The sequence below is a fragment of the Phoca vitulina genome, unplaced genomic scaffold, assembly GCF_004348235.1.
Source record: "Phoca vitulina isolate PV1807 unplaced genomic scaffold, GSC_HSeal_1.0 scaffold20, whole genome shotgun sequence".
NCBI classification, from domain to species: domain Eukaryota; kingdom Metazoa; phylum Chordata; class Mammalia; order Carnivora; family Phocidae; genus Phoca; species Phoca vitulina.
Window position 1 is genome coordinate 31052750 of NW_022589723.1, and position 25822 is coordinate 31078571.

Below are 25822 nucleotides of genomic sequence, written 5' to 3' on the forward strand. Positions count from 1 at the left end.
AGGAGTCCAGGAAGGCAAAAGGGCCCATGAAGTGATAATGTAGTTCTGCCCTCATCTCCCTTTCTGCTCATTTCAACCCTCGAGACTCCAGGGATTTCCTTCTGCCATATCAAAATGTACGTGTCCAATGGCCCCCACCAGCCTAGGAGGTCCTGGAGGATAGGACCATTCTTCATCCATCCTCATGGCCGCCCCCCCCCCATATGCTCAATGCCTGCCCCACGCTCACATCAGGTATTGCATTGACTCTGGGGGAGGCAGGGGGAGGGCAGGAACCTCAGAAAAAAAGAAAGGCTAGGTTTTAAAGAAATATTGCCTGAGAATTGCTGGAAAGTGCACATTTCACATCTATGCAGTAGGACTTTGTCCACATCCCCTGTGCTGAACTCTACTGAAACTGTTCCCACCAAATTCGCCGATGATCTCCAACTCAGTAAATCCAACAGATACTCCTCAGGCATAATTTTGACTGCTCCGCAGCTTCTGACACTGCTCAAGACTTCCCTGTTGGCTTCCGTGACACTTCGCTGTCTTGGTTTCCTCCTATTTCCCTGGACATTGCTGCTAGGTCTCCTTTGCATGCTCATTCTCTCTGCTGGGCCTTAAAAACTAATAGAAGCAGCTGAAACACACCAGCTATTTGCTCTGTGCTGAGCCCTACTCTGTCAGTTCTGTTAATCCTCTAAACCATGCTAAATCTATTCTGCAACCACCAGCCAGACTGATCTTCCTGGAAACCAAACCTGATCCTACCATTTCCTTGCTTAAAACCTAATGGCTCTCCCTGACCCTCGACTCTGATGGTCTTGCATGACCTGGCCCCTGCATACCTCTCCAGCCCTATCGCTCACCACAGCCCCTTCCTGTGTGGCCCTCCTGCTTTTAACTTCTCCAGCGAGAACTCTAGGTCTTTACATGTACTCTCCCCACTGCCTGAAACACTCTTCCCCCACCTCTTAGCTTAACACCAATGGCTCTGTTGGGTTTCAGTTGAACATCACCTTTGCCGGGAGCCCGGGGGGGCCGTCGAGGATGATGGTTATGAGGGTCACACTGAAACCTGTCCAGCGCAGCTCCCGGCTCTGTGCCACTTCCCATGACCATGTAGCCTTGGGCAAGCTATGACACTCTCCAGGACTTCAACTTCTCATCTGTTGTCAGGATTAAAGAAATCAGTATCCGTAGATGCTCTGCAATGCTACACGTGTCATCTCCATATTTCCTGACCCCAGATGAAGTTGAGGATCCCTGCCAAGTATTTCCCAAAACTTCTTTATAGTATAATCCAACCTCCTTCCTGGGAATGCCTGTCCATATCTGCACCTGGCCAGACCTCAGCTCCAGGAGGGCAGGGCATTTTGACCTTGATCCTGCTCCTATTTCTTGTGCCTAGCACACAGTAGGTACTCATATTTGTTCAATCAATGACTAGAAATCTAATACCTACTAGATACCCCGGTGATACATGCTGTCAGCAAACTGCTACCTTGAACAGGGAAGGGAAGAGAGGATAAGATTTTTAGCAACAAGGCCCACATGGCAGCCTCTCGCTGAGGCTGAAAGCAGTCACAAAGACAACTTGGTAATTAGGAAAATATCTTTATTATTTTTGAAATGTTGCCATTTTCAATGTAAAAACCATGATAGTGGCTTTTTCGCACCTTCACAGATTATAGAAAACTGACTTTCCACCTTCTTCACAGAAATCTACCCCCCAAAACAGACAGGGCTCCATGATGGCTGAAACAGGGCAGGAAGGAAGGGCAGAGAATCAGCGAGGACAACTGCAGCTCCCCTGGGCAGCCAGAGGCCTTCTCTGCACTTTCAAAGCCCAACTTGAGTCCCAAAGACCTGTGACCCCTGCAAGGGAGGCTCAGTCCATGCACATTTGTGGCCCACAGAAGGCCTGCGGCGTGGCACCTGTGGCTCGGAGGCCCCAGTCAAGGCAGCTTCGTGAGAACGAGAACAGGATGCAGGCCTGCGGCGCAAATCCTTTTCTCGAAAACATGGCCAGGAAAGAGACTACAGGCACTGGCCAAAGAGTGCTCTAGGTTTAGAAATCTCCCCTTTTACTCAGCTCCCGGACATGAATTTGTCAAATAGCTATTAAAAAAAACAAAAACAAAAACAAAAAAACCCAAAAAATCCCAGAAAACAAACATGTGTTTCCATTTCAGCTGTAATCAGCAGTTGGTAATTTTTAGAAAAAGATGACATGAGTTGCTCATTGTCAAGTCTGTCTTTTTTATCAGGCCTCTGGCTCCTTCCTTTCTCATCCATGGTTGGGGCAGTGGGGCGACTGCCGTAGCAGAAGGCTGTTTGTGGATTTGGGAAAACTGAGAATGTTTTGCACTCACGTACAAAGGCTGATGGAATTCAGAAACGATCCCACCAATTTTTATGAGAAACAGGACTGTTCCTCTTGCATGTCTCAAGTAAAAACAAGGCAACCGCCTAGTGATTTATAGTCCCCACTACACGTATTCCACCTTCCAGAAGGCATTAGAGAAAGGGCCAACGTCTGCCAGGAGCGATTGTAAACATACCACCGACAGCTTGGACACTTTGTTTTTAAATGCAGAAGAACTTTTTCCTTTGGCCCTGGCAGAAAAGCCAACTCCCTAGGATTGTTTAGGAAGGAGCAGACAGGAGGACTCCCCTGAAACCTCAGAGTGAGGGGACTCGTGGTCCCCACTGACCGGAGTGTGGCCGGGAGCATCATTAAAGGCAATCAATATGTTTATGGCATATGAAAATTGTCCTGTGGTCCCCAGCTGGCCCCCAGACCCCACCCGGTTGGACGGGGGGTACGGGGGGTACAGAACAGGTTGTATCGTAAGGCACGTGGTCGAGGAGGCCCCCACACCAGGCCCAGAGGGATTATCTCTTTGCACGATTCCAAACGTGTTGGAAAGCTGAGGAATTGATGGCACTCACAATAAGCAGCAACAGCAGATACAGGGACAGCACGACCGTAAACCAATGGCTGGAAAACCAGGACAGCTGGCTGGAAGGCCTGCTTAAGGGGGGGAGAAAAAGGGATGTTGGCAAGAAGAGAAAACCATTTTTTTTCTAAGTGTATGCAACAACTTCTGGCTCAAAGAAGATGAAATGATGAATTTCATCCTCTGGGTGAGCCATGAAATGAAGCTTCGTGTGTGCTCCTTTGCTCAAAAAATCTGGGGCTATTTGCCCTGGAACCGACACATCTTTCACCAGAACATTTTCTAAATGTACAAAGACAGCTATGCAATGAGCTCATCCTGATCTTCTCTCCTATGGCTCCTCTTGCACCTTTTATGACCTGTCTTTCCTTCGGCGAGACTTTGGTATCTAGAAGAATTACCTTGCTCGGGGTGTCTGCCCAGATGGCAGCAGGTGGCAGGTTATTTAGCACAAGTCTTTCACTGTGAGACACGTACAGATATCATTCTGAGCTGGGGAAATCCTCTTTGGCCCACTGGGTGATGATCTAAAGCGTCCGAGTGTGCACTCAAGAGACACTCCAGGGAGAAGTGGGAAAGGAATAGAAATTGCAAGTAGAAAAAGCCAGAGGGTTTCAAACCAAAGGATAATGTTCCTCAGACTCAGGAACCCTATACAAATTTCCCCACAGTTGGACCGGGCGAGGGGAGGATTTTACCAGTTTATGAAATCTTGAAGCGTGGAGACCACTGGAGTGGGGTGTATTAAAAGTGACCCCCTCTCCTATCTGACCTGCTCCTCTGCTGCTCGTCCCCATCAGAAGCTCTGCCACAGACCCAACCATGCGACAGGATCTCAAAGTGACCCTTGACCCTGGAGAACCCCGCACATCCACCCACTACCACACTGCGGAGCTGGGCTGAGGCATCCGCCATGGCTCTGAGGGGCTGAACGGTCTCATCTGCTGCTGAGTTACAAGTCTCTATCTTCCTCGCTAGGAACATACAGTCCCTCTTAGGGCCAGGACCACATCTCCTCAGACCCTTCTTCTTCACCCCTCGCCATGTGTAGTGGAGTGTTTTATACACTTCACACACAGCTCAAGTCTGAGGCTGGGGGCAAGGGAAGCTGATAACAGAGAACCCGATACTCGGAATGCAGCTTTGAGGTGCTGTCCTGGGCCTCTGGTGGGGACCGCCCTCCTTACCTGCTGGGCTGCTTCTGCGAGTACACCAGCAGGTACTTCACGCGCAGGAGCTGGTTATTGGTGACCACAAAGTACTTCGGGGGGATGTCTCCCCCTTCACTGTGTTTGATTCTCGCTCTCCTGCGATCTATCTCCTTGGAATCTGAATAAGGAGAATTAAGTACAGCTTTACTGGGGGGACATTCAGTAATAAGAGGAGCAAATTATGAGTAGAAACAGGTCAAGCCTCCTGGTTGTGAGGGTGGACAAGCCCCAGCAGGCTGAGGAATGGCCTGTGTATACGAAGCAGCGCTAAAAAAGTAGGCGAATCTGACAAACCAGAGAGGGAAACAAAACAAAACAAAAACACAGGAAAATAATAGGGGATACAAGGGGGGAAAAACTGAGTTGGGAAAGCAGAGGGAAGAAGCAGATGGATGGTCGTAACAACAACAAAAAAAATGATCTGGGCTTAGGTACAGGACTTGACCTAAAATGAGTCTCTTAACAGGCATTTTAAATTAACCATTCAGATTTTTGAGCTTCTTAGAACTCTTACGGTCCACCCTTTGTACCAAGACTTGTTTAAAAAACAAAACAAAAAACCCAAAACTTTTTTAAAATAACGTGATGAAGCTTTACAAAACCAACCAAACAAACAAAGCTATGTGACAGCAGACACTGCAAGGTTTTGTTCTGATGTTTAAGGTCAGAGTTTGCAAACTTCTTAAGAATTATAAACGCAAATATTCACACTGCCCAGTTTGGAAGGGTGGCGTCAGACCTGGGCCCGTTCCTCAGGATTCCAGTTGTTTTACATGAGAGGCCAGGAACAGACAGTTTTCTCAATTCTCCTTTTCTCAGTGGAAGCAACAAGTCAGTTCTGGAGACTAGAATAACAGTTCTGTGACTCTTCTGCTTCTGAGAGCAAAACAGTAGGGTGCACGAGGCAGAGACTCCAAGGAATGTATCAGAGTGGACTGAGGTGGCTAGCTAGTCATCTGCTCCCCGGAGAGCCCGGGATTTACTCCCCGTGGCTTCGGTTGTCTCCCACGTCCTCTGGGCACCCACCCGGGCACACGCCAGAGTAGCCTGGAGGGACAGGGTCTGGATCCACGTCTTTAGCTTCAGTTTAGCAAATACCTACTGAATGTCAAGTATGTTCCAGGCTCTCTGCAGATACCAGGTGCTCAAGGATGACTGAAACCCAGTTTCTGCCTTCAAGGAGCCCAGATTCTGGCCTTGCATGCTCACTTTTGTCTATTGAAGCTCACCTCCTCCCCAGAGCTTTCCCTGAGCGCTTGGACCTACTCTGATTGAATGCACCTTCCTCTTAGCTGCTCCTGTGGACCTCATCAGCCCCCTCCCCTGGCATTCTCTGTCCACCACCTCATAGTAAGTTTATCTTTTCCACCATGTGTCCCTAAGGACACTGCTCACTCCTTGAAGGCAAGCTCCTGTCCCAGGTTGCTTTGGACCCAGCCCATCCCTTGGCAGATGGGCCAACAGCAAGAGCCTGTACATTTAAGAGGCCTGCAGCCCGGGTCCAGGCCAAGTGCTTACTCACCCTTCTTCTTCGTTTGGCACTTGACATCTGGATGATCAATGACTTCACACACAGCCACGCAGCTGAGGATGGGGCCAAGGAGGCTGCGCTGCCATCCAAGGCCGTGGGGGCTATAAATGAGGGCCAGGCTCAAGTCACTGGTGAGGTAGGTCCCTTCCCCAAACAAGGATGTCTGGAATGGCAGAGGTTAAGAAAGAAATAGGGCTGAGTGAATGTAATTGGCACAGCAAGAAGACGTAGGTCTTTCTTCAACAGAACTGTAAACACAAAATTCTCAAGCCTCTTTTTCCCCCTGGAAAAGGCATATAATGTCAACTCCTTCTAAGACATCATCACAGAGTTATAATTAAACACATTCCTATCTGACGACAGTTTAACTGATTGTGGATGTGCCCGCCTAGCCTGGCAAGTTAGTGATCAAGGTTGAGTGAGAAATACATAGGTGTAAGAGTCCCAACAGATCTGAGTTTGAATCCTGACTGCACCTCCAACAAGCTGGCAAGTTATAGAAACTCTCTGGGTCTCAGTTTCTACATCTACAAAACAGTGATGAGAGTACCTCCTTCACAACATCATCGGTGAGGATTCAATGAGATAATGTACATAAAGCCTTGAGCTGGACACCAGGCACAGGAGAGGAGTGGCAAGAATGTCAGAATATATTTGTAATTCCTGTTACACGAATGCATTTAGCATGGTTATACGGATGGCCCTGCAGAAGCAAAGTCATGCACTTATGCACAGGGAGGGGGATCACACTCGAGGGTGGAAGGGACCTAAGTCGTCATGTGGAAAAGAAATGAATCTCAGACCAGAAAGTGTAACCAAATAAGGCAGGCCTGTATTAGGGGCAGGGTAGGTATTACGCTTTGTGTGGGTGTCAACCAAGAAAATGTCCAAAATCTAGGAGGCAGGTCCCTAGTGGTAGGGTCTAACTGATGTCCTCCGTGAGGAAGCATGTCAGGGGAGAGAGAATGAGCCCAGGTGATAGAACTGCAGGCACAGCAAACACATCTTCTGCCCATGGGAGACCATGGCAAAGGGCCAATAATCAACCATGATGGCCAACATAAAAATATCAATTGTGGCACTCAGTCAGACTGACTCAGAATCCTTCTCATTTCAGGTAGCGGCTACCAATGGATGGAATTTGAAATTCAAGTTGAAATTCAATTGCTATCTTTGGGGTTGCAGTATCTGTATCTGTTGAGTGAACTCAAACTACTCACTGAACACCCTAAGCTTGGGAACTGAGAGATGTACTATTCAGTGGCCCCAGGCTTCCACAATTCTAAGCTGGTTCGGTGAAGCTTAGGGAGAATGAAACAAGCCTTTGCTTTACCTTTGGGAAGCCCCTTGCCAAGTTAGGCAGTGTCCCCATGTCTCAGAAGCTGACACAAACATTCTCCAAGGACACTGGATGTCATCTGATCTGACTCCACATCCATTCTAAGCTCTGGCTGCCATATATACACAGACTAGACCCCCTCGACTCAAGAACCTCGAGCAAGACTGCTGTGAGCAGAGGCACGAGAGAGTGGGAAAGGTGGGGTATCTGTACTATTAAAATAATCTCACAGCTTCATCTGGCAAGTAAGCTCCCTTGAGCAAGCCCCTCACTGAAAACCCAGACAGAAGTGGTCAACAGAGCATCAGCTTTACGAAAGGACTCTGACAAGATGCCTCTAAGCAGCAACTCCCTGGACAGTGACGTGAAGGTTTGCTGTACAAGCCTGTAATCTGCAGGTGGCTTCTCCAGGCAGGCTCTGCCATGAAGCAGAGGCCCCCTGGATTCCAGTAGCCTGGCCATAATAAGAAGCTAAGAGCCAGTATAAACAAGCCCATCATCCTATGCAAAACCCAACTGCACTAATCAGCTACAGCAGTGTTGGAAAAGTCTCTCCAGCCCCGGGGCTGCATCGGCCACAGCTGAGCCCATGGCTCATGGAACCAGCCCCTCCGACGAGACAGATGCTGGCATGACTGGGGGGAGGCCGCAGCCCTCTGACTACCCCAGAGTCCCTCTCCATCCGCCTATGAAAGCAGCCACTGCTTTCTTGGAGTCTAGTATGGGAAGAGCCCTTTGCATATATGAACTGTCTGAATCCTCTCAGCACACCAGAAGGTGGGTAATGACATCCTATTTTACAGATGGGGACACTGAGGCTCAGAGAGGTTAAGGAAATCTGCCCAGGACACAGAGCTGCTATAAGGTGGTCTTCCCTGGCTCCTAGGAGGCTCTCCTCCCAGGCAAGTGCTTCTCAAACTTCAGCGTGCATACGAGTCACCTGGTGAGCCTGTTAACGTGACCCCTGATCAGGTGGTCTGGGTGTGCCTGAGATTCCACCTGCCGACAAGCTCTCAGGTGAGGTGGATGCTGCTGGGCCAGGGACCATGCTGAGTCACGAGGATTGGCTACACACTGGAATCACCTGGCTTTTAAAGCATACTGGTATCTGGGCCCCACACCCGAGATCCTGATTTAATTGGTTTGGGATGCAGCCAAGCATTGGGATTTTTAAAAGCTCCCCAAGTGATTCCAAATGGGCAGAGGCTGGGAACCCTCTTTAAATCAATACTTCTCAAACTGTAATCAGTATAGGAATCACCCGGAGATCTTGTTAAAATGCAGATTCTAATTCAGAAGGTCTAGGGTGGGCTCCAGATTCTGCATTTTCACAGGCTCCCAGGTGCTGGTGCTGCTGCTGGTCTGCAGACCACACTCGGGAGTGGCAAGGCCTTAGTGAACCTCTCCCCCCAGCCCCCACCAGCAAATGTCCCAGGGTTCTGACCCCCTGTCAGCAGGCTTAGGTCCCACCTTGTTCAGGTGGCAATGAAGCCCATTGTGGATGATGGAATGGAAGTTCTCGAGGCGGCTCCCGTGGAAGGCGTAGATTAGGTCCCGTTCTCCTTTGGTCTCATAAAATTTGGCGTTCGCTGGGTTGGAGTATTCAATTTCAAACAGGAAGTCCGGCACGGGGACAGGCGTGTGAGGGGCACCAGTCAGCTTTTGGATCTTTTCGAACTTGAAAACACGTAGGAAGTCGCAATTTTATTTGGGAAGCTCGTAAGATGTGCTGCCAAAATGGCCTCCTAAAGCTCTGGGCTTAGGGCTCCTATGGGCTCCGCTCATGAGAATAACTAGTTTCATGAGAATACAGACAACAATTTATAAATAAGCTCAGAGCTTACAGCTCAAGACTGCTTCCCTCTAATACTGTTTTTCCCTACACCAGGCTGCGAAGCATGAACTGCTCCTAACTAAAGACTACCTCTAATTTTCGTAACACCATCACATCCATTTCCTGCATTCCATCTTTACAATAATCTCAGGAGGTAGAAAGGTGTGATCGAGTGCAAAATGGCCCAAAACTTTTGCTCCCATCCTTGTCCATTTGCCCCTCTGTAAATGATTCTGCAGGCAGAATTCCAGAACTCCATCAAGAGGTGGCATCTACTTCTCTGCCCCTTGAATCTGGGCTTGGCCATGTGACTTGCTCTGACCCTATATATATAGCACGCAGAAACTTGAAAAGGGCCTCCTGCTGCGAACCCTTCACTACCATGGGAACAAGCCCTGCTAGCCTTCAGTAGGATGAGGGCCTCACAGCGGAGGCCCCCACCACAGCAGCCATCCCAGCTGAAGACCTAGACATGTGAGGTTACCCTAGATCATCCAGCCCCGTCCAGAACAACAACCCAGCTAACCCACTGAATCATGAGAAACAATCAATGTTGTTTTAAGCCCTAGGTTTGGGGGATGGTTTGTTATGCAACAAAACCTAATTGATAGGGAAGAGTAAGCTCTTCCTGAAGGGCACTAATCCTTCTCAGGGCAGAGACCACATCATTTGGGTGATTTCTCAATAGTAAGTCAAAGACCAAAGCCAGTCTGTTTTCTCTGGGTTGTGATTAAATGAGAAAAATAAGGACAACATAACAGATATGTTTATATTGCTGTCAGGTTGCCATGATCCTTTCTTTGTCTTTTTGGGGCCATCCTCCTTTTTTTGTGGCCATCCTCTGTTTTCTGTATTAAAATATCCTTTTATAAAGTGATGATACATGGCAACCTAATGTCCTTACTTGGGCACAATAAAAAGCTGATAATCCTCACTCCATATGGTGCCAACACTCCACATTTGAACGAAATTTAACTGACCCATAATAAAAGTCAAGGAGTCACTGCCTATCTACTTTACCTACAGTACCCAACATCTAGTAGATGCTTGACACCCATATGAGGAATGAATCAATCTCAATTTAGCAGATGACAGAAGTGAAACCCAGAGATCATCTGAGTTAGCAACCCAGCCTGGACGTGAATATGGATCTCCTGACTCCCACTCCAGGGCTCTCTGTGTTACTGACCCTTTACCAACACAGGTGGACGCCCCTAGACACCAGAATCCGAAACACCCAGTTCTATGCCACTTGAGGAGGACTTTTGTCTTTAGCAGGAGCTTGTAAGATTAAATGCTCTTAAATTGAAATTGATGAAGTAAAGAACAACACCTATAAACCCCTGCTGCTTCTCCGAGGAAGGAGCACCAGATCAGGGATCTGCCATCCCTGGGGGAGCTCCGAGGGAGATCCCGGCCAGGCAAGGGAAACCAGATTATGGAATGTCTGGTCTGTGCCAGAAACTATACTGGGGGGTGTCATACATTCTCCCATAGCTCCCCTCTGAGGTAACTTAATATTCTCAATGTACAAATGGGGAAAAGGAGACTCAATACTGGATGGAAGTGGGATTTGACCCCAGAGCCTGAAGTGTTCCATTAACCAGGTTCTACCACTCTGTTTCCTGACAACTGGATGAGGCCAGTGTTTCTTAAGGTGTGGTCAAGGGCCCATCCTTGTTGGATTTACCTGGGGGGCTTGTGATACCCAACATTTCCTGAGCCCTTAGCATGTACCCTAAGGCATTCTTCCAGCTGGGAAGATTCATTCCGTTCTCACAGCCAGTTCCCTGATGGAAGTATACCATTGCTATCCCCATTTTATAGATGAGGAGACTGAGATACTGAGATGCACCCGGTGGCCTGCTTCAGGTTCACCATAACGGGGAGAACACAGCTTTGCACTGCCGGCATCCAAGTTCCTGAGCCCACTCCTGACACAGAATCGGCATCTCTCAGGACAAGGTCCAGGAATCTGCATTTTCAGCAAGCTTCCCAGGCCATTCTGGTGCACAAAGAGGTCCCGGAGCCCTTCAGCCCTAGGGATCTGCTGTCCTATAGACCAAAGTCTCACCTCTGACTTCCCTGCACTGTGGATTGTCAGGACCTTTGAGGATAAAATCCAGCTCACCAGGTCCCTGGCCCGTATGTCTTTGTCTCCAGAGGACTGGAGAAGGTCTTTCAGGTTGGGTAACTTGCTGGCATCTGCAAGCTGAAGTGAGGAAAAACCTCCATTAGCAAGGATCCTGAACAGAATGATAACCTGGGGCCCTCTGGTGGTGAAACAGGCAAATTGCATGTCTTTCGTGTTTCAAGGAAGTTCTTAAGAAGGAAAGAAAGGGACACCTCTGGGATCCCCCTTCCAAATACCAAACTCCAAAAGCTCTGAACCCTGAAACGTTGTTTCGTAACCCATTTGGTACAAAACCTGACCTGAGCCGCTGTGAGGTTAGTTTCATCTTCACCTATCCCACTTCCTGTTACTGTTGACGTGATACATTTTGCGGCTGGAATATTAATGTCTGATCATGGGATACTGCCGCCTCGCTGGAGATGTTACCAAATACATGGCATATCCAAGTGCGGGCAAAGGGTGAACAAAGCCTTTTCCCTGCAGCATGAGCTAACCCCCTGTCAACCTGTCTCCTGGAGACCAGATGAAAGGAGTGTGGTGACTACATACATAAGCAGGCCACACTGCTTATGGTAAAAATGACCCAGAATGGTAAACTATACCTGGACTGGAAGAAACTATGAGTGGGGAATCCATGGCTTTGGGCTTCCCTGAGTGTGAGTGTGGTGACTTCTTGTGAGGACCCCAGCAGCTACGTCTGTGGTGTTACAAGGGAGCCCAGCCTCTGGGGCACGTGTGGCTTCACTGAGGCCAGGGCAGTTCCGGCACCTGCCCAGTCATCTCCTCACTCCTTAGCCGCCACTCTCGGGGGGCAAAGACGAGCTCCTGGACCTCTGGAGCGGCCTTGTTGCGAGCTGGGATGTACCTCGAGCCTTCCGGTGTAGGCTGGTGCCTCGGGTGAACCAAGTCAGACAGTTCGGTTGTGTGGGGGTGGCACATGATTACCTTTGTAAAATCGGGCAGCATCTGAATTTCAAAACACATCTGGTGCCAGGATTTCTGATAAGGGACAAAGGACCCCGATTTACGGATAGCTACAAGGTATCTATAGCTTTTGCTCAGAAATTACAACTCACTAGAAGGCAAGTCTCTCCGGCATGGCATTTAAAACATTGCAGCCGGGTGCTGTGTGAACAGAGCCTGGGTTGGACCGCCTCCAAGCTTTGCTCATTCAGTCCCTTGGGATGCCCCTTCCCCCACCTCTCCTAACCCAGGCACCGCTCTCTCCTCTAAACCCCTAAAGCTCTCAGTCCCAACACTCCATCCCAGTAGAGCCACGACTCCCGGAGGCCAAGGACTATCTTGGGTTTTTCTAACTCTCTTTCCTGGATGTAGAGGAAAGAGCAGACAGATGTGGGTTTGAATCCCTGCTCCTTAGCAAAGCGCTGGGCCTGGCTGCACCTCAGTCTGCTCTGACACAGAATCCCCACCGCGTCCATGTCTGGTCACCGAGAAGATGAAAGATGGTCACAGATCTATCCATGCAAATTTCTTTTCTTTTCCATTTCTCTAGAAAGTTGGCTGTTGCTGACCTTGGGGGTTTTATTTCCTAATTTGGTAGCTGAAAATCAGAAACATTTCGGGACTACTTTATTCCTATCTCTGTTTCTAAAGATTTGATCACTTGCCTTGGACTTCTTTTTTTTTAAGATTTTATTTATTTATTTGACAGAGAGATAGAGAGAGCACAAGTAGGCAGAGCGGCAGGCAGAGGGAGAGGGAGAAGCAGGCTGCCCGCTGAGCGGGGAGCCCGACACGGGACTGGATCCCAGGACCCTGGGATCACGACTCCAGCCGAAGGCAGACGCTTAACTGACTGAGCCACCCAGGCGTCCACTAGTCTTGGACTTCTAACAGAACTCTCTCTACCTGCCTTGTGGAGCATCAGTGAGGATCCAGTTAAAAACCATGGATGGGGCGCCTGGGTGGATCAGTCGGTTCAGCGTCCAACTCTTGATTTCGGCTCAGGTCGTGATCTCAGGGTCCTAGGATCCAGCTCCACGTTCAGTGGGGAGTCTGCTTGGGGATTCTCTCCCTCTCCCTCTCCCCACACTCACGCGCTCTCTAAAATTAACCTTTAAAAATACATACATACATACATACCATGGATGTGTAGATGTGTAAATGCTCGAGTGCTGTTGCAACACGGTGGGGGAGGCAGCAAGGTAAAGAATGATGACTGAAGCCTAGTCGTCATCATAACAGAGAGGGATACTAACTACGGAGGGGACCAGGCGGGACTTCTGCTGGATAGGGGCTGGGGGAATAGAGGTCGGCAGGAGAGCCTCACCGAGGAGGTGACCTGGGCTTGCTATGTAAAGGTGCAGAAGCCGGAAGGTGCAGCGTGTAGTCAGGGAAGGGGACGGCAATGTGGTGGAGTGTGCAGGCTCTTTTCCTAGGCAGCCTGGGTGTAAACCTGGGCTCTTAAGTCCCTACTAGCTGTGGGACTTGGGTGAGTTGTTTGACCTCTCCTGGGAGTTGTCTGACCTTGAATCCTGTGTCTCAGTCTCCTCAAATACATAATTTGGATAATATTAGTAGCCACTTCATGACATCCCTGAGGAGGTTAATCAGGTTAAACAAACGCGGTGCTTAGAGCAATAGGAGGATATTAAGTACTCTAGTATTAGTGGGACTGCCAGGATGGTTGTCATCATTAACTGCAGGAGGGTCCATGTAGCTGGAGTGTGGGGGAGGGGTCGCCAGGAGGAAGAGGACTGAGAAGGTAACATCAGTCTGTGAACGGCCTTGACCCACCTTGGGGACTCTTGGCTCTGTTGTGTAGACTCTAGAGAGCCACTGAGGGTACCCTCTGGTGGCCATCCCCAGTGCCCGCTGCCCTCACAGTCCAGAGAACATCCCCCCAGCAGCCTGTGGCCTCTGTCCTCCTTTTCTACTCCTGGTCCACGCTTGTTATCCCAGAGCCAGAGCTGAGTCTTCTCGCCCACGATGACTGTCCCCATCACTCCTATTCTCCAATCCCAACTGTGAGCCACAGCCCTTGCCAATAGTTCAGACCTGGGCACAGGGAGCCCGCAAAAGGCCAGTCAGCTAAGCCAGGCCCCTTTTAGGGGTTCAGTCTGGGAAAGCGGGAGAGATCCCTCCTGGCTCCGGGCTGGACTTAGGCCCCTTTGAGCCCCCACTGGAGCCAGCCCTCTTCCAGAGCTCAGGCCCTCCCACTGCTGCCTGCCCAGACAGGGCCCCTATGTGTCCTGTCAGGCTGCCCGCTCTGTTCCCACTCTTTAACCCCTCAAGGGACCTCCCTTATCTCTCATTTCACTTTTTTTTTTTTTTAAGATTTTATTTATTTATTTGAGAGAGAGCACACGCATGAGCAGTGGGGAGGGGCAGAGGCAGAGGGAGAAGCAGATTCCCTGCCGAGCAGGGAGCCCTACGCAGGGCTCGATCCCAGGACTCTGGGATCATGACCTGAGCCAAAGGCAGATGCTTAACTAACTGAGCCACCCAGGCGCCCTCATTTCACTTTCAAGCTACTCTGAAAAATAAATCTGCTCCAACAAGTTAACAGGATTCTTCCTCTTGAGTAAAACCTGTCTGCAGTTGAGCAGGGCCTTTTGGGAACCAGGCATACGGGCAGGGCTGCCAGATAAACAACAGTCTGCCCAGTTAAATTTGAATTTCAGATAAACAACAAAATCCATTTTTTTTTAGTATAACCCATACAATATTTGGGGCATACCTGCACTTTCAAAATTATCTGTTGCTTATCTGAAATTCATATTTAACTAGGTGGCTTATACTTAGTTTGCTAAAGCTAACAATGCTTCCTTTAACAAGGCCCTCGGACATGTGGTCTGGCCCGGCCTCTCTGCCTAACAGCGCCTCTTACCACAAACTCCCCACTTGCGGCCCCCATGCTATTCCTCAACTGCCCTGTGTCTTTCCTTTATGCTTCTGCAGCTGCCCAGCGTGACATTACACGGGATCTTCAAGGCCAGCCTAAGGTCACAAGCCCTGTCCCTGACCACCCATGATCTCTGTGCTCCCCCAGCTCTGTGCAGAACCCCATGTTGGTACTTGGCTCTCTGGGGCCACCTCAAATCTGGTTGGGACAAGCACTACCTGAGGGCCAAACACATCTCATGTATCCTGGAGACCCAGCAACTGGCCTAGAACCTGACACGAGGTTGAGAACAGAACAGTAACAGCTACTATTTATTGAGGCCTTATCATATACCAGGTGCTGGGCCAAATGCTGTGCATGCGTCATCTCATTTTATCCTCCACACAGCCTGTGTTAAAGGGGGAGGGACCAGGTCTGCAGAAGTACAGCACCTGGCCCAGGGTCGCACTGCTATTCAGTGGCAAGGCAGAGACGTGAAGCCAAGCGGCCTGACTCCAGAGTCTGTACTCTACGATCCTCTCCTACCAAATCAATGGAGAAATGTATTTATTTTATTTTTTTTTTAATTTTTTTAAAGATTTTATTTATTTATTTGACAGAGAGAGACCACTAGAGAGGGAACACCAAGCGGGGGAGTGGGAGAGGGAGAAGCAGGCTCCTGGCTGAGCAGGGAGCCTGATGCGGGGCTCGATCCCAGGACCCTGGGATCATGACCTGAGCCGAAGGCGGATGCTTAATGACTGAGCCACCCAGGCGCCCCTATTTGTTTATTTTAAAGGTTTTAAGTAATCTCTACACCCAATGTGGGGCTCGAACTCACAACCCCAAGATTAAGAGTTGCATGCTCCACAGACTGAGCCAGCTAGGCGCCCTTCAATGGAGAAATTTATAATGGACTAAACATTTTAGCCCAAAGGAGCGATTCTGACAGAACTTTAAGAGGCTGCTTGGGAAACTTACCTGGTATGTTTCTGGAGATTCCCCTCCTCCTCCCCGCCAAATAATACAACTAAGACAATTACTGGCTGAGCCTAAGCCCTGTCAAAGGTCCAGAGAAAGACGTATGTCACTTGTAGTACGGAGCGGGGTCAGGAGGCAGAAAACTCTCCATGTAGACAAGAGTTAGAAAACCGCAGTTCAAGAAAGTGAAAGGCATTTACCAAAAACTTGACTGAGGAGAACAAAAGTTCAGGAGGAAGGAAGGCATTTCTGGGGGTTTGGGGAGAAGGTGGAGGGAAGGGTTTATGGAGTGGGTAGGACGGCAGTGGTGGGGAGGGTTCTGAGAGGCAGAGCAGACGGCACTCCCAGTGGGACAGGCAAAAGGTGGTCCCAAGCTCCAATGCCCTCAGAGCCAGAGAGTCATGAAAATGAGCGTGGGAAGCATCTAGGAGAGAGTGGTGAGGACTGCGTTGAACTAGACATCCCTGGCCCAACATAAGGGCCCAGCCACCAATCCCCGGCTCCAGCTGGTTTCTGCCCAAGGGTGTCAGGTTCTAGCCGGGCTATGGAGGCTCAGATGTTTTTCTTTTCAAAAGAAATCAGCAAGCTGCTACCCCCCCCTTTTTTTTTTAATTTCCCAGTTTCTAGAAGGCAAGAGGGCACAAATAAAGCCCACCATCCCACAGACCCCACTTCCACAGCCTCTGCTCTGAGAAATAAAGAAGTATTCAGTCGGAGAAGGGGTCAGGGAGCCTAGGCAGGGCATGATCAAGGGGCAGGGCTGGTCTCTCAGGAAAGAGGTAATTTGGGTGACTGAGAGGACAAGTAAGGAACCAGGAGGGGATGAACAGAGGAAAGAGAAGACCAATGACCGAGCAACTCATGTCCTTGCTTTGAGTCAGGAAATGACAGGACAGCCCAGTGGACGCTCTGCAAACACCCAGATCACAATCTCCTGATGAGGAGGCCCAGGAATCTGTGTTTACAGACGTTCCCACAGGTGATTCTTATCACCAGGAAAAGGTGGGGAGACTCAGGTTTAGATATGAATTAATGTTGTTCTAAAAGGGCAGGCTGATGGGGCAGCCGTTGAGCGTCTGCCTTCGGCTCAGGTTATGATCCCGGGGTCCTGGGATGGAGCCCTGCATCGGGCTCCCTGCTCAGCGGGAAGCCTGCTTCTCCCTCTCCCTCTGCCCCTGCTTGTGTTCCCTCTCTCGCTGTGACTCTCTCTGTCATATAATAAATAAAATCTTAAAAAATAAAATAAAAGGGCAGGCCGCAGGAAAGAAAGAACACCTGGAAAAAAAAAAAAAAATCCTTGCCTAGGAAGATGCCAGAGGTCGTAATTACTAGTTGTGGAGGGAGGTGCTAGAAGGGAATGAACCAAGGTCAGGGACCAGCCTCAGGGACCAAACCAATAAAGTGACACCTGGAACAGCGGAGTGCGTGTGGGATTGGGGGCAGATATACCTTGCTTTGTACAAACCTAAGGTCTGAACATCCAGATTCATTAAAACAGACTGGGGGTCAGAGTCTATAAGAGAACTCTTCACAAAAGCAGTCACTGTGGGGTCCCTTTAAAGGAATGGTTCTCTGGCTACATGCCACCATTATCTGGGAGCTGGAGGGTGGTCTAACGCCAGCACATAGACTGACTAGCTGATGGCGACAGAGATGCTAAGAGAACCCATATCACGGAGTTAAGAAGATTAAATGAGTTCCATGTAGAAACAGTTCAGAAGAGTGCCAGGCAGGTAGTAAGTGCTCTTAGTATTATATAAGCATTAGGTACTGTATTATTATTAATCAAACACCACCTCTCTCCTGCTCACCAATTTGATAAGGAAAAGCCTACATTTCTGGGATGGCTGGGAAGGAAGGAGGCAGTCTGTACTGGAAGGATGATCCCACCCCTGGGTCTCCATATCATCATCCTACAGGCTGAGACATCTTTCCAGCCACATACCCACCAACAGTCATGCCACATACCTACGTCTGATCCAAATCTTTTTATATCTGTATAAGCCTTGCTTAGAAAGGTTGCTTACCCTTTGAGCCAGCAATTTCACCCTTTGGAATTTATCTCAAGAAAATAACTAGAGATATAAATAATGATTACTGTACAAGGTAGTTTATCATAGCAGTATTTATAAGAGTAAAATTTTTTAAACTGTAAAGGATCCCAGAAGAAGGACTCCTAACTGCTGGGGGTAGAGACAGAGAATAAGGTGGTAAGATGAGGTTCTAGTTATGTCCTAAAGGATTAAGGAGAGTTTGTCTGGACAAAGAGGGTGATGGCATGGAGAGGACAGGCATTCCCTGGGGTCAGGACAGAGAGAAGCTTATTTATGTTTTAACCCAGACACTGGGGAGTCAGCTTGGCTAGAGAGCACAAGCCACAGACCAGAACCAGAAGAGTCAATTAGTGCAGTACAGCCCCCCAAATGGTAGACGGGAATGGGGTAGGCTAGATACAGTGCTTCTCAGACTTTACAATGCACACATATGCCCAAGAATCTTATTAAAATGCAGGTATCGATTGGGTAGGTCTGGGGTGGGGCCCAACATTCTGCATTTCTAACTAGCTCCCAAGTGATGCTGATGCTGCTGGTCTTCAACCACACTTTGGGTGGCAAGGGGCTGGAATTAATACAAAGGAGTCATTCCCCCTGACCTCCTACTCCCAGAAAGGGTCTTCCGGCTAATGGTGAACCAGAGCATGATGTTTTCCAGGGGAAAAACAAAACAAAAAACTTAACAGCTGTGACACCAGTGACAAGATTCTGTGTAAAGCGACTCGGGAATATGAACTGTGCCCAGGATAGCTCTGAGGTTCAGTGGTCAATGGTCAGGGCTACTGGACATCCCGAGAATCTTAGAGATTCTCTGACCTAATAAGAGCTTAGCCAACCCTCTTCCCAAGGAACAAGGTTAGAAACCCTCAGTCAGAGGCAATCAGCACATACCTAATTTGATTCCTCAAACATGTGATAAGCACGTCTCAGGCCAGACCCTGGGAATACAAAGAACTCTCAGTGCAAAATTGAAGAGCTGACTCAGAATGGAAATGTTCTCCAAACAAGGGGACTGAGAGATGATTTGGGGCTTTGCGGGCTGTGACAAAATAAGGCGAGAGCCATGCCTAAAGCCAAGAGCTTGGTTCAGTAGGGGATGTTCTCAGGAAAGCCACAGTCAATAAAGTAATTCAGCCAGAGCTGTAAGTTTTGGAAAGGGCAACACATGTGTTAATAGGGGTGTGTAATGATGGTGGAGAGAAAATGAATTAAAAATGGCTGAAAATGATACAGTGTTTCACATTATTTCAAAGTGCTTTTAGCTAACAATGAGAGACTTTTTAACAGCTCCATACCTTCCTTCTTCAGGTAACCACAAAATAATCCAGAAGGCCAAGTCCGGACCTGATTCCCCTTTCTCTAAAAGCTAACCTTTGAGGGGCACCTGGCTGGCTCAGTCAGTACAGCACAGGACTCTTGATCTCAGGGTCATGAGTTCAAGCCCCACGTTGGGAGTAGAGTTTACTTAATAATAATAAAAAGCTAAGCTTTGAGTCAGATACAGTCCAGATACCAAGTTCTCTGCATCTTTTCTCTAATTCATGTAACATGTGGCAAAAACCTAAAGTATATTTATTTAAGAATATGTGCATGCCCCCAGCAGACATTGTGCCAGGCCCTGCCTGGTGAGTGGCCTTCTCCAGGGAAACTGCTTGTTAAAACCATGCCTACACACAGCCAAGAAGCTGTTCAGCCTGGGCTAGCTTCCCTCACAATGGTGCCCAATAAGGAATATGGTGCCAGAACAGGATGGGAAGAACCTGTCCATGTTTCTCCAGTGGCCCCTGGGAGAAAGGGCGCCCTGGCTAGAACTGGCACAATGAGCCCCATGCCTGGACAGTCTGTCCCTAAAAGGAGTGGCTATTTGGGGTTACCTGAATCGCCAATGCTCTCCTAAGAGGTTATAGGTATGAGAGGAAGGAAGAAAGTGCCTTCAACTGAGAGCACTCATACCTATGGGGGGATGTGGAATAGGGGGGCACTTTTACTTTATCAGTACCATTTGTATTTTTTATCACAAAAATATATCCAACCATTGTTTGCATAATTAAAAATAAATTTGTAAAAAGCATAAACACATCAAAACAATTCCAAAGCTCCCTTTGCTTTTATCCCATATTCGTCAAACCTGATTCTGTTTGCCACCAAGACCTTCCAGCAGGAAAAGAACACATTGAGCATTCTAGTCCATTTGGATGCTTCTTGGTAAAAATTAATAAGGTGCATTGTGGGGCACCATCTCTGGTGAGTTTGGTCCCTCTGACCCTAATCTCTCCTCCTCTGTCTACCCCTCCTGAAACAGATCCCTCTCTCACCCTGCCACCCCAGGGGTCTTTCAGAAATGCATCCTGGGCGTGCCTGGGTGGCTCAGTCAGCTAAGCATCTGCCTTCAACTCAGGTCATGATCTCGGGGTCCTAGAATAGAGCCCTGCATCGGGCTCCCTGCTCAGCAGAGAGTCTGCTTCTCCCTCTCCCTCTGCCCACCCCCCACTTGTGCGCTTTCTCTCTCTCTAATAAATAGATAAAATCTTTTAAAAAATGCATCCTGGATCTCACCAATGCCCTCCTCTGCCCAAGGGTAAAATCAACACATCTTGGCAAAACATGCCCAGCTCTGTGTGCTCTGGTCAACCTCATCTCTTCCTGTTCCCCTTGAGAGCCACACTAAAGCACAGACTTGTCCTTCTTGATGAGCTCCTGGCTTTCTGCCCATCCTGCTACTCCTCCTGGAATACCCCTTTCCTGCTCTCTGCTCCTCAAAAATCCTCCATGTCCCTAGGGACTCAGCATGGCATCAGCCAACGGCCCCTGACCCCAGTGCACTGCCAAGGACTGGGATTCTGGCTCTGGGCTTCCAGGTTGTACATACAGGCTTACCCCATAATACAGCTGAACACACTGTTAATCTCTCCTTGGGTCTTAATTCTGTACCCTTAGCACCTGGCCCACAGCAGCCACTCCATAATCTCCTGACAAAACTGAAGGATGTTTCATCCCCAAGGCTCTGATATCACAAACTCACAAAACTGAATATCTGAATTTTCAGAACAAACCATGGGGGAAGTCAGTTGGCTTATCTTTCTCCAACCCCCGCTCCCTGCAGCACCCTGAAATGCCTATGCCCTGTGGTCAAGGCCTGAGGTAACCTCAACACATCCCTGGCCTGGGCTGCAATGGCCCAGGTAAGGGTCAGGAGGCTGGGCCTTTGTCCCTAGACCTCTTAAGAATGAGAGCAAAGAGGGAATCCAACCCTGACCACCTCATCAGAGAAAATTCTAAACATCTGTTGATTCTAAACATCTCCCTTAATCTGTTAACATGATTCATAACATTCATTGATTTTTTTTAAATGTTTAACTAATTTTGATTCCTGGGATAAATCCACCCTGTTAATGGGGAAGTATTCTTTTTATACATTGCTAGATTCAGGATCCTAATATTTTATGGAGGATTTCTACATTTATACTCATGAGTGACACTGGCCTATAATTCTCTTTTCTTGTGTTATCCTGATATATCAGATTTAGATCAAACTTATATTAGCCTCTTTTTCAATACTCTGAAAGAATTTTACACAAAGTAAAACTGGAAGCACGTATTCCCCTGGTGTGTTTGGTAGAATTCGCCAAGGAAACCAGGTAGGTCCGGAATTTTCTTTGAGGGAAAATCTTTTACTACTCATTCAATGCCTTTAATGATTACAGGGTATTTTGATTTTCTATTTCTTATAGAATCAATTTTGGTAAATTATATTTGTCTAGGTAATTCCAAATATTTGAATTACAAAGACAACTGATATCTGGAATGCTGACCCTGAGGTGAACTCTGTAAGAAATTAAGTGCCTTGTGAATCATGGGATAAGTAACAGCTGACATGCGGACTGTATGTTACAATTTATACAAGTACTGCCCATATATCATTTGAAGATCAAGGTCTGGGTGGCTTTGGTGATTTTTGGTGTCTGATTACTTGCAAAGGGATGAATAACTTCTTATTTAGCAGAAGCATCTGATTCAGATCAACCCCTACCCCCTACTGCTGACCATGCTAAGAAATTTTGTGGAGGCCTACGCACCTATTGAATTCTCACTTCACTCCTGGGAGTCACTTGTCACTAACATGAGGAAGCAGCCACCAAAAGCCTTGGGAGTGTCGATGTTAGGGTGCGGGTGGGTGTTGTGAGTTCATGGAAACCTTCCCTAAGGCCAGGCTGGGAATGTTAAGTCTGGGGGCTGGCGTGTCTACCACTACGGGTCCACAGGCCACGTGGCCTGGGACGCAGAGGACAGCGCAGGAAGGGGTGGAGGGAAGCACACTCACCAGGGCCTCAAAGTCCTTGCAGTCGTGGCGGGCATAGGACGCGGGGAAGGGCCGCAGCACCGAGTCGCGCTTGTAGCTGCGCAGCGCCGAGACGAAGAGGCTGCACCGGAGGTCGGCGGCCAGCACGTCGCGGCCCGCCGCCTCCCTGACGGCCGCCCAGCCTGCGGGCTGCATCCCGGGTGGCTGCGGCGCGTTGCCGGGGGAGACGCGCCCGGCAAGGGGTAGGGCCGAGCCTGCGGTCAGCGCGGAGCTGGGCCCAGGGACAATGGGCCAAAGGGACCCGGGTTCCCAGGCCCGGAGTGGAGCTAGGCAGAGGGACGAGAGGACAGGGGTGAGAACGTGCTGACGGGCGTCTTCGGCTGGGGGCCGGGCCCGGGCGCTCGCTGTCCGGGAAGACCGGCCGGTGGAGGAGAGGGGACCTGGCCTGGACCTCGGGTCAGCGTGGGAGGTTGGGCCTGGGGATAATGGGGCCCGGGGGGGGGGGGGGCCCCGGGCCCGGGGGGGGGGCGGGGGGGGGGGGGGGGGGGCACCGCCAGGGGGAGGCCGGGTAAGAGCCCCCTCTCCGCGCCGGGCGAAGCTGCTGCGCCGCCCGTGCCTTCCTGTTCCGCCTACCGCCCCGCACCGCCGAAGCCCCGGCGCTCGCCCGGCTGCCCCTGGCGCCGCCTGCGTTCCTTGCCAGCCGGATGGACTCCCGCGCCCGGCTGCGCGCCCCGGCCTACCTCCCCTGGCGGCCGCGCTCCCCACGCCGCTCCGCGCTCCTCGCGGCCCAGCCGAGGGCCCGCCCCTTCCCGCGCCCGCCCTCTCCCTGGCGCCGGGTGTGTCCGCCCTGCGGGACCCGAGGGGACCGGGACGCGAGGGGTGCGGCCCCGGTGGAGTCGCTCACGCCGCTGCGTGCCGTGGTCGCAGAAGCCAGTGCTGGGAACTGACCCAGGCGCCCTTTGACCCACCCTTGGATTTGCCTTTGTCCCAGCTCCGCCGGCAGAGCCTGCTTGTGTCGCCTGGGGAATTGCGATGACCTACCGCCTCCCTCCTGAACGTTTCCCTCCAAAACGGACCGCGCAGAAGGAGCCGTTGAACACCCAGGGAAACTGCATCTCAGCGTGCTGCACTGCTTGCCCAAGGTCCCACAGCCAGATGGGGTGAACCTGGAATTCACATCCGGATCTAAAAACCAAAAGACCTGTCCTCTGCTTCTCAGCCTTCAGAATTCACTGCATCGCTTCAGTCTCTGGTCTCTCAGACAAGGTGTCAGCAAGATCCTTCTTTGGGGTCCTCTCAGAAAGAGAGCCTGGAGAGACAAATAATGGGGGAGGCCAGAGGGGAGGTTGACCTAACCCTGCGGAAAGGAAGGGACTAGACTCCCATCCCCTCTCCCAATTCACAACCCCATTGGAGAAAACCCCAGTTTGGCCTCATGGTCACCTGGAAATCGAAACACAGGTAATTGCTAATTCCTAGACCAAGAAGCCCCTCAAAATCCTGGCCCCCCACTCCCACACCCCAGCATCTTCTGATAGAGGAACTTCCCCTCCGGATTCCCCGTCCAGGCTGAGCTGGGCTCTGGCTTCAGAGAAGAGGTGGTCCATGACTTTGCACTGTATGTATGACTTTGGGAGGAAGAGCTGTAATACTGGACCCCTCCCCCTCGCCCCGACACCACAGGGCTTCCCAGATCAGGCAATGAATGCGGACTGCTCCCAGGAGTCCTCATCAAACCCCTGGTTGCTATGAGGCCCAGACTGGTCCAGATGCACGAACAAGTGTCTTGGAGCCTCACGTCCTCAGACAAGACCCCTGGTGCCCCCAGGACCTCGTGGGACCCAGGAACTAACATGGCTGCTGAAGTTCAGGCCCAGAAAGGCAGAGCCGGCAACAGTAGGACAGGAGACCTGGGAACCCTCCTTTATTCCACTTCTTCACTGTGGCCTCTTAGACAAGGCCAACTCCTTGGCTTCAAGGATTGTTTGTTGGATGAAAACATGGAATTTGCTTTTCTGAATATGTTTTCTCACACATGAAATGAGAATCATAGTGAAACACCCACATCCCAAGGGGGTGTGGGAACCACTCTGGGGATGCAATGCTCAGAGTCTGGGCACTCTACAAAGCAAGCTGAGTTATCACTGTGTTTATTTCCTTTCTTTTTTTTTTTTAAGTTTATTTATTTTTTAATAATCTCTACCCCAACGTGGGCCTCAAACTCACAGCCCTGAGATCAACTGAGCCAGACAGGAGCCCCTGTTTATTTACTTCTTATATTTTTTAAAAACAGCTTTATTCACCTGAAACGAATATAACACTGTATATTAACTAACTGGAATTAAAATAAAAACTTAAAAAAAACCCAGCTTTATTGAAGTATATAATCCACAGCCCATACAATTCACCCATTTAAAGTGTAAAATTTAATAGTTTTTAGTATCTTCACGGATACATGCAACCATCACTGCAGTGAATTTGAAACATTTTTGTCACATTCAAAACAAACCCTATGCAGTAAGTACTTGCAGTACATGAGCATGGGATGTTTCTCCATTTATTCAGATCTTTAAAACTTTTTTCAGCAATGTTCTGTAGTTTTCTGAGTATAAGTCTTGTGCTTCTTTAAATTTATTCCTAAATATTTCATTCTTTCTCATGGTGTTGTGAGTGGAATAATTTCTTAATTTCATTTTAGAGTGTTCATTACCAGTGTAGAGAAATATAATTGCTTTTTATATATCAATCCTATATCCTCCAAATTTACTGAACTTGTTTACCAGTTCTAATAGATTTTTTGTAGATTTTTAGGTTGTCTATATATAAGATCCTGTCATCCGTGAATATAGTTTTGCTTCTTTCCTTCCAGTTCAGATACTTTTTATTTATTTATCTTGCCTAAATGCCCTGACTAGAACCTCCAGTACAATGTTGAATGGAAGTGACAGCATGTATTTTGTCTTGTTCCTGATCTTACCAGGAAAGCATGAATACTTTTTCCGAGCATGATGTTAGCTGTGGGTTTTGCCACATAAGCCCTTTGCCAGGTTGAGGAAGTTCCCTTCTATTCCTAGTTTGTTGAGTGTTTTTCTCGTGCAAGAGTGTTGCACTTTGTCAAGTACTTTTTCTGCATCTATTAGGATGATCATGTGGTTTTTGTTTTTTTTCTATTGATATAAGTGTATTACGTTGATTTTCAGATGGTTAAACCAACCTTGCATTTTGGGGGATAAATCCCACATACTTAGGTGCATGATTCTTTTTATATGTTGCTGGATTTAGGTTTGCTAGCATTTTGTTGAGGACTTTTGCATCCATATTCATAAAAATATTGCTCTGTAGTTTTCTTGTGATGTTTCTGTATGGTTTTGAAATCACAGTAATATTGGCCTCATAGAATGAGTTGGGAAGTGTTCACTCCTATTTTTTGAACAAATTTGTGAAAAATTGGTATTAATTCTTGTTTAAATGTTTGGTAGAATTCAGCAGTAAAGCCAGGCGAACCTGGGCTTTTTGTTGTGGGTAGTTTTTGGTTTTGGTCTTGGTTTGTTTTTTTTACTAATTCAATCTCTTCACTTGTAATAGGTCTACTCAGATGTGTATTCTTCTTGAGTCAGTTTTGATAGCATGAGTCTTTAAGAATTTGACT

General features: G+C 48.9%; 1 protein-coding gene across 3 annotated transcripts; it reads right to left on the reverse strand.

Annotated features, from left to right (window-relative positions):
- Window positions 1-1583: 1583 nt before the first annotated feature.
- On the reverse strand, window positions 1584-22391 carry PARP16 (poly(ADP-ribose) polymerase family member 16). 3 transcript variants are annotated; one of them, XM_032417793.1, is made up of 6 exons: window positions 22195-22391; window positions 10935-11072; window positions 8497-8703; window positions 5679-5850; window positions 4133-4274; window positions 1584-3016 (listed from the first exon to the last, which is right to left on the reverse strand). In XM_032417793.1, exons 1-6 carry the CDS (start codon window positions 22366-22368, stop codon window positions 2881-2883), a joined length of 969 nt encoding a protein of 322 aa, XP_032273684.1. In that variant the 5' UTR covers window positions 22369-22391; the 3' UTR covers window positions 1584-2880. The 3 variants fall into 3 exon arrangements, with proteins under 3 accessions (XP_032273684.1, XP_032273683.1, XP_032273685.1); XM_032417792.1 differs by having other exon boundaries at window positions 1584-3019; XM_032417794.1 differs by lacking the exons at window positions 8497-8703; window positions 10935-11072.
- Window positions 22392-25822: the final 3431 nt, after the last annotated feature.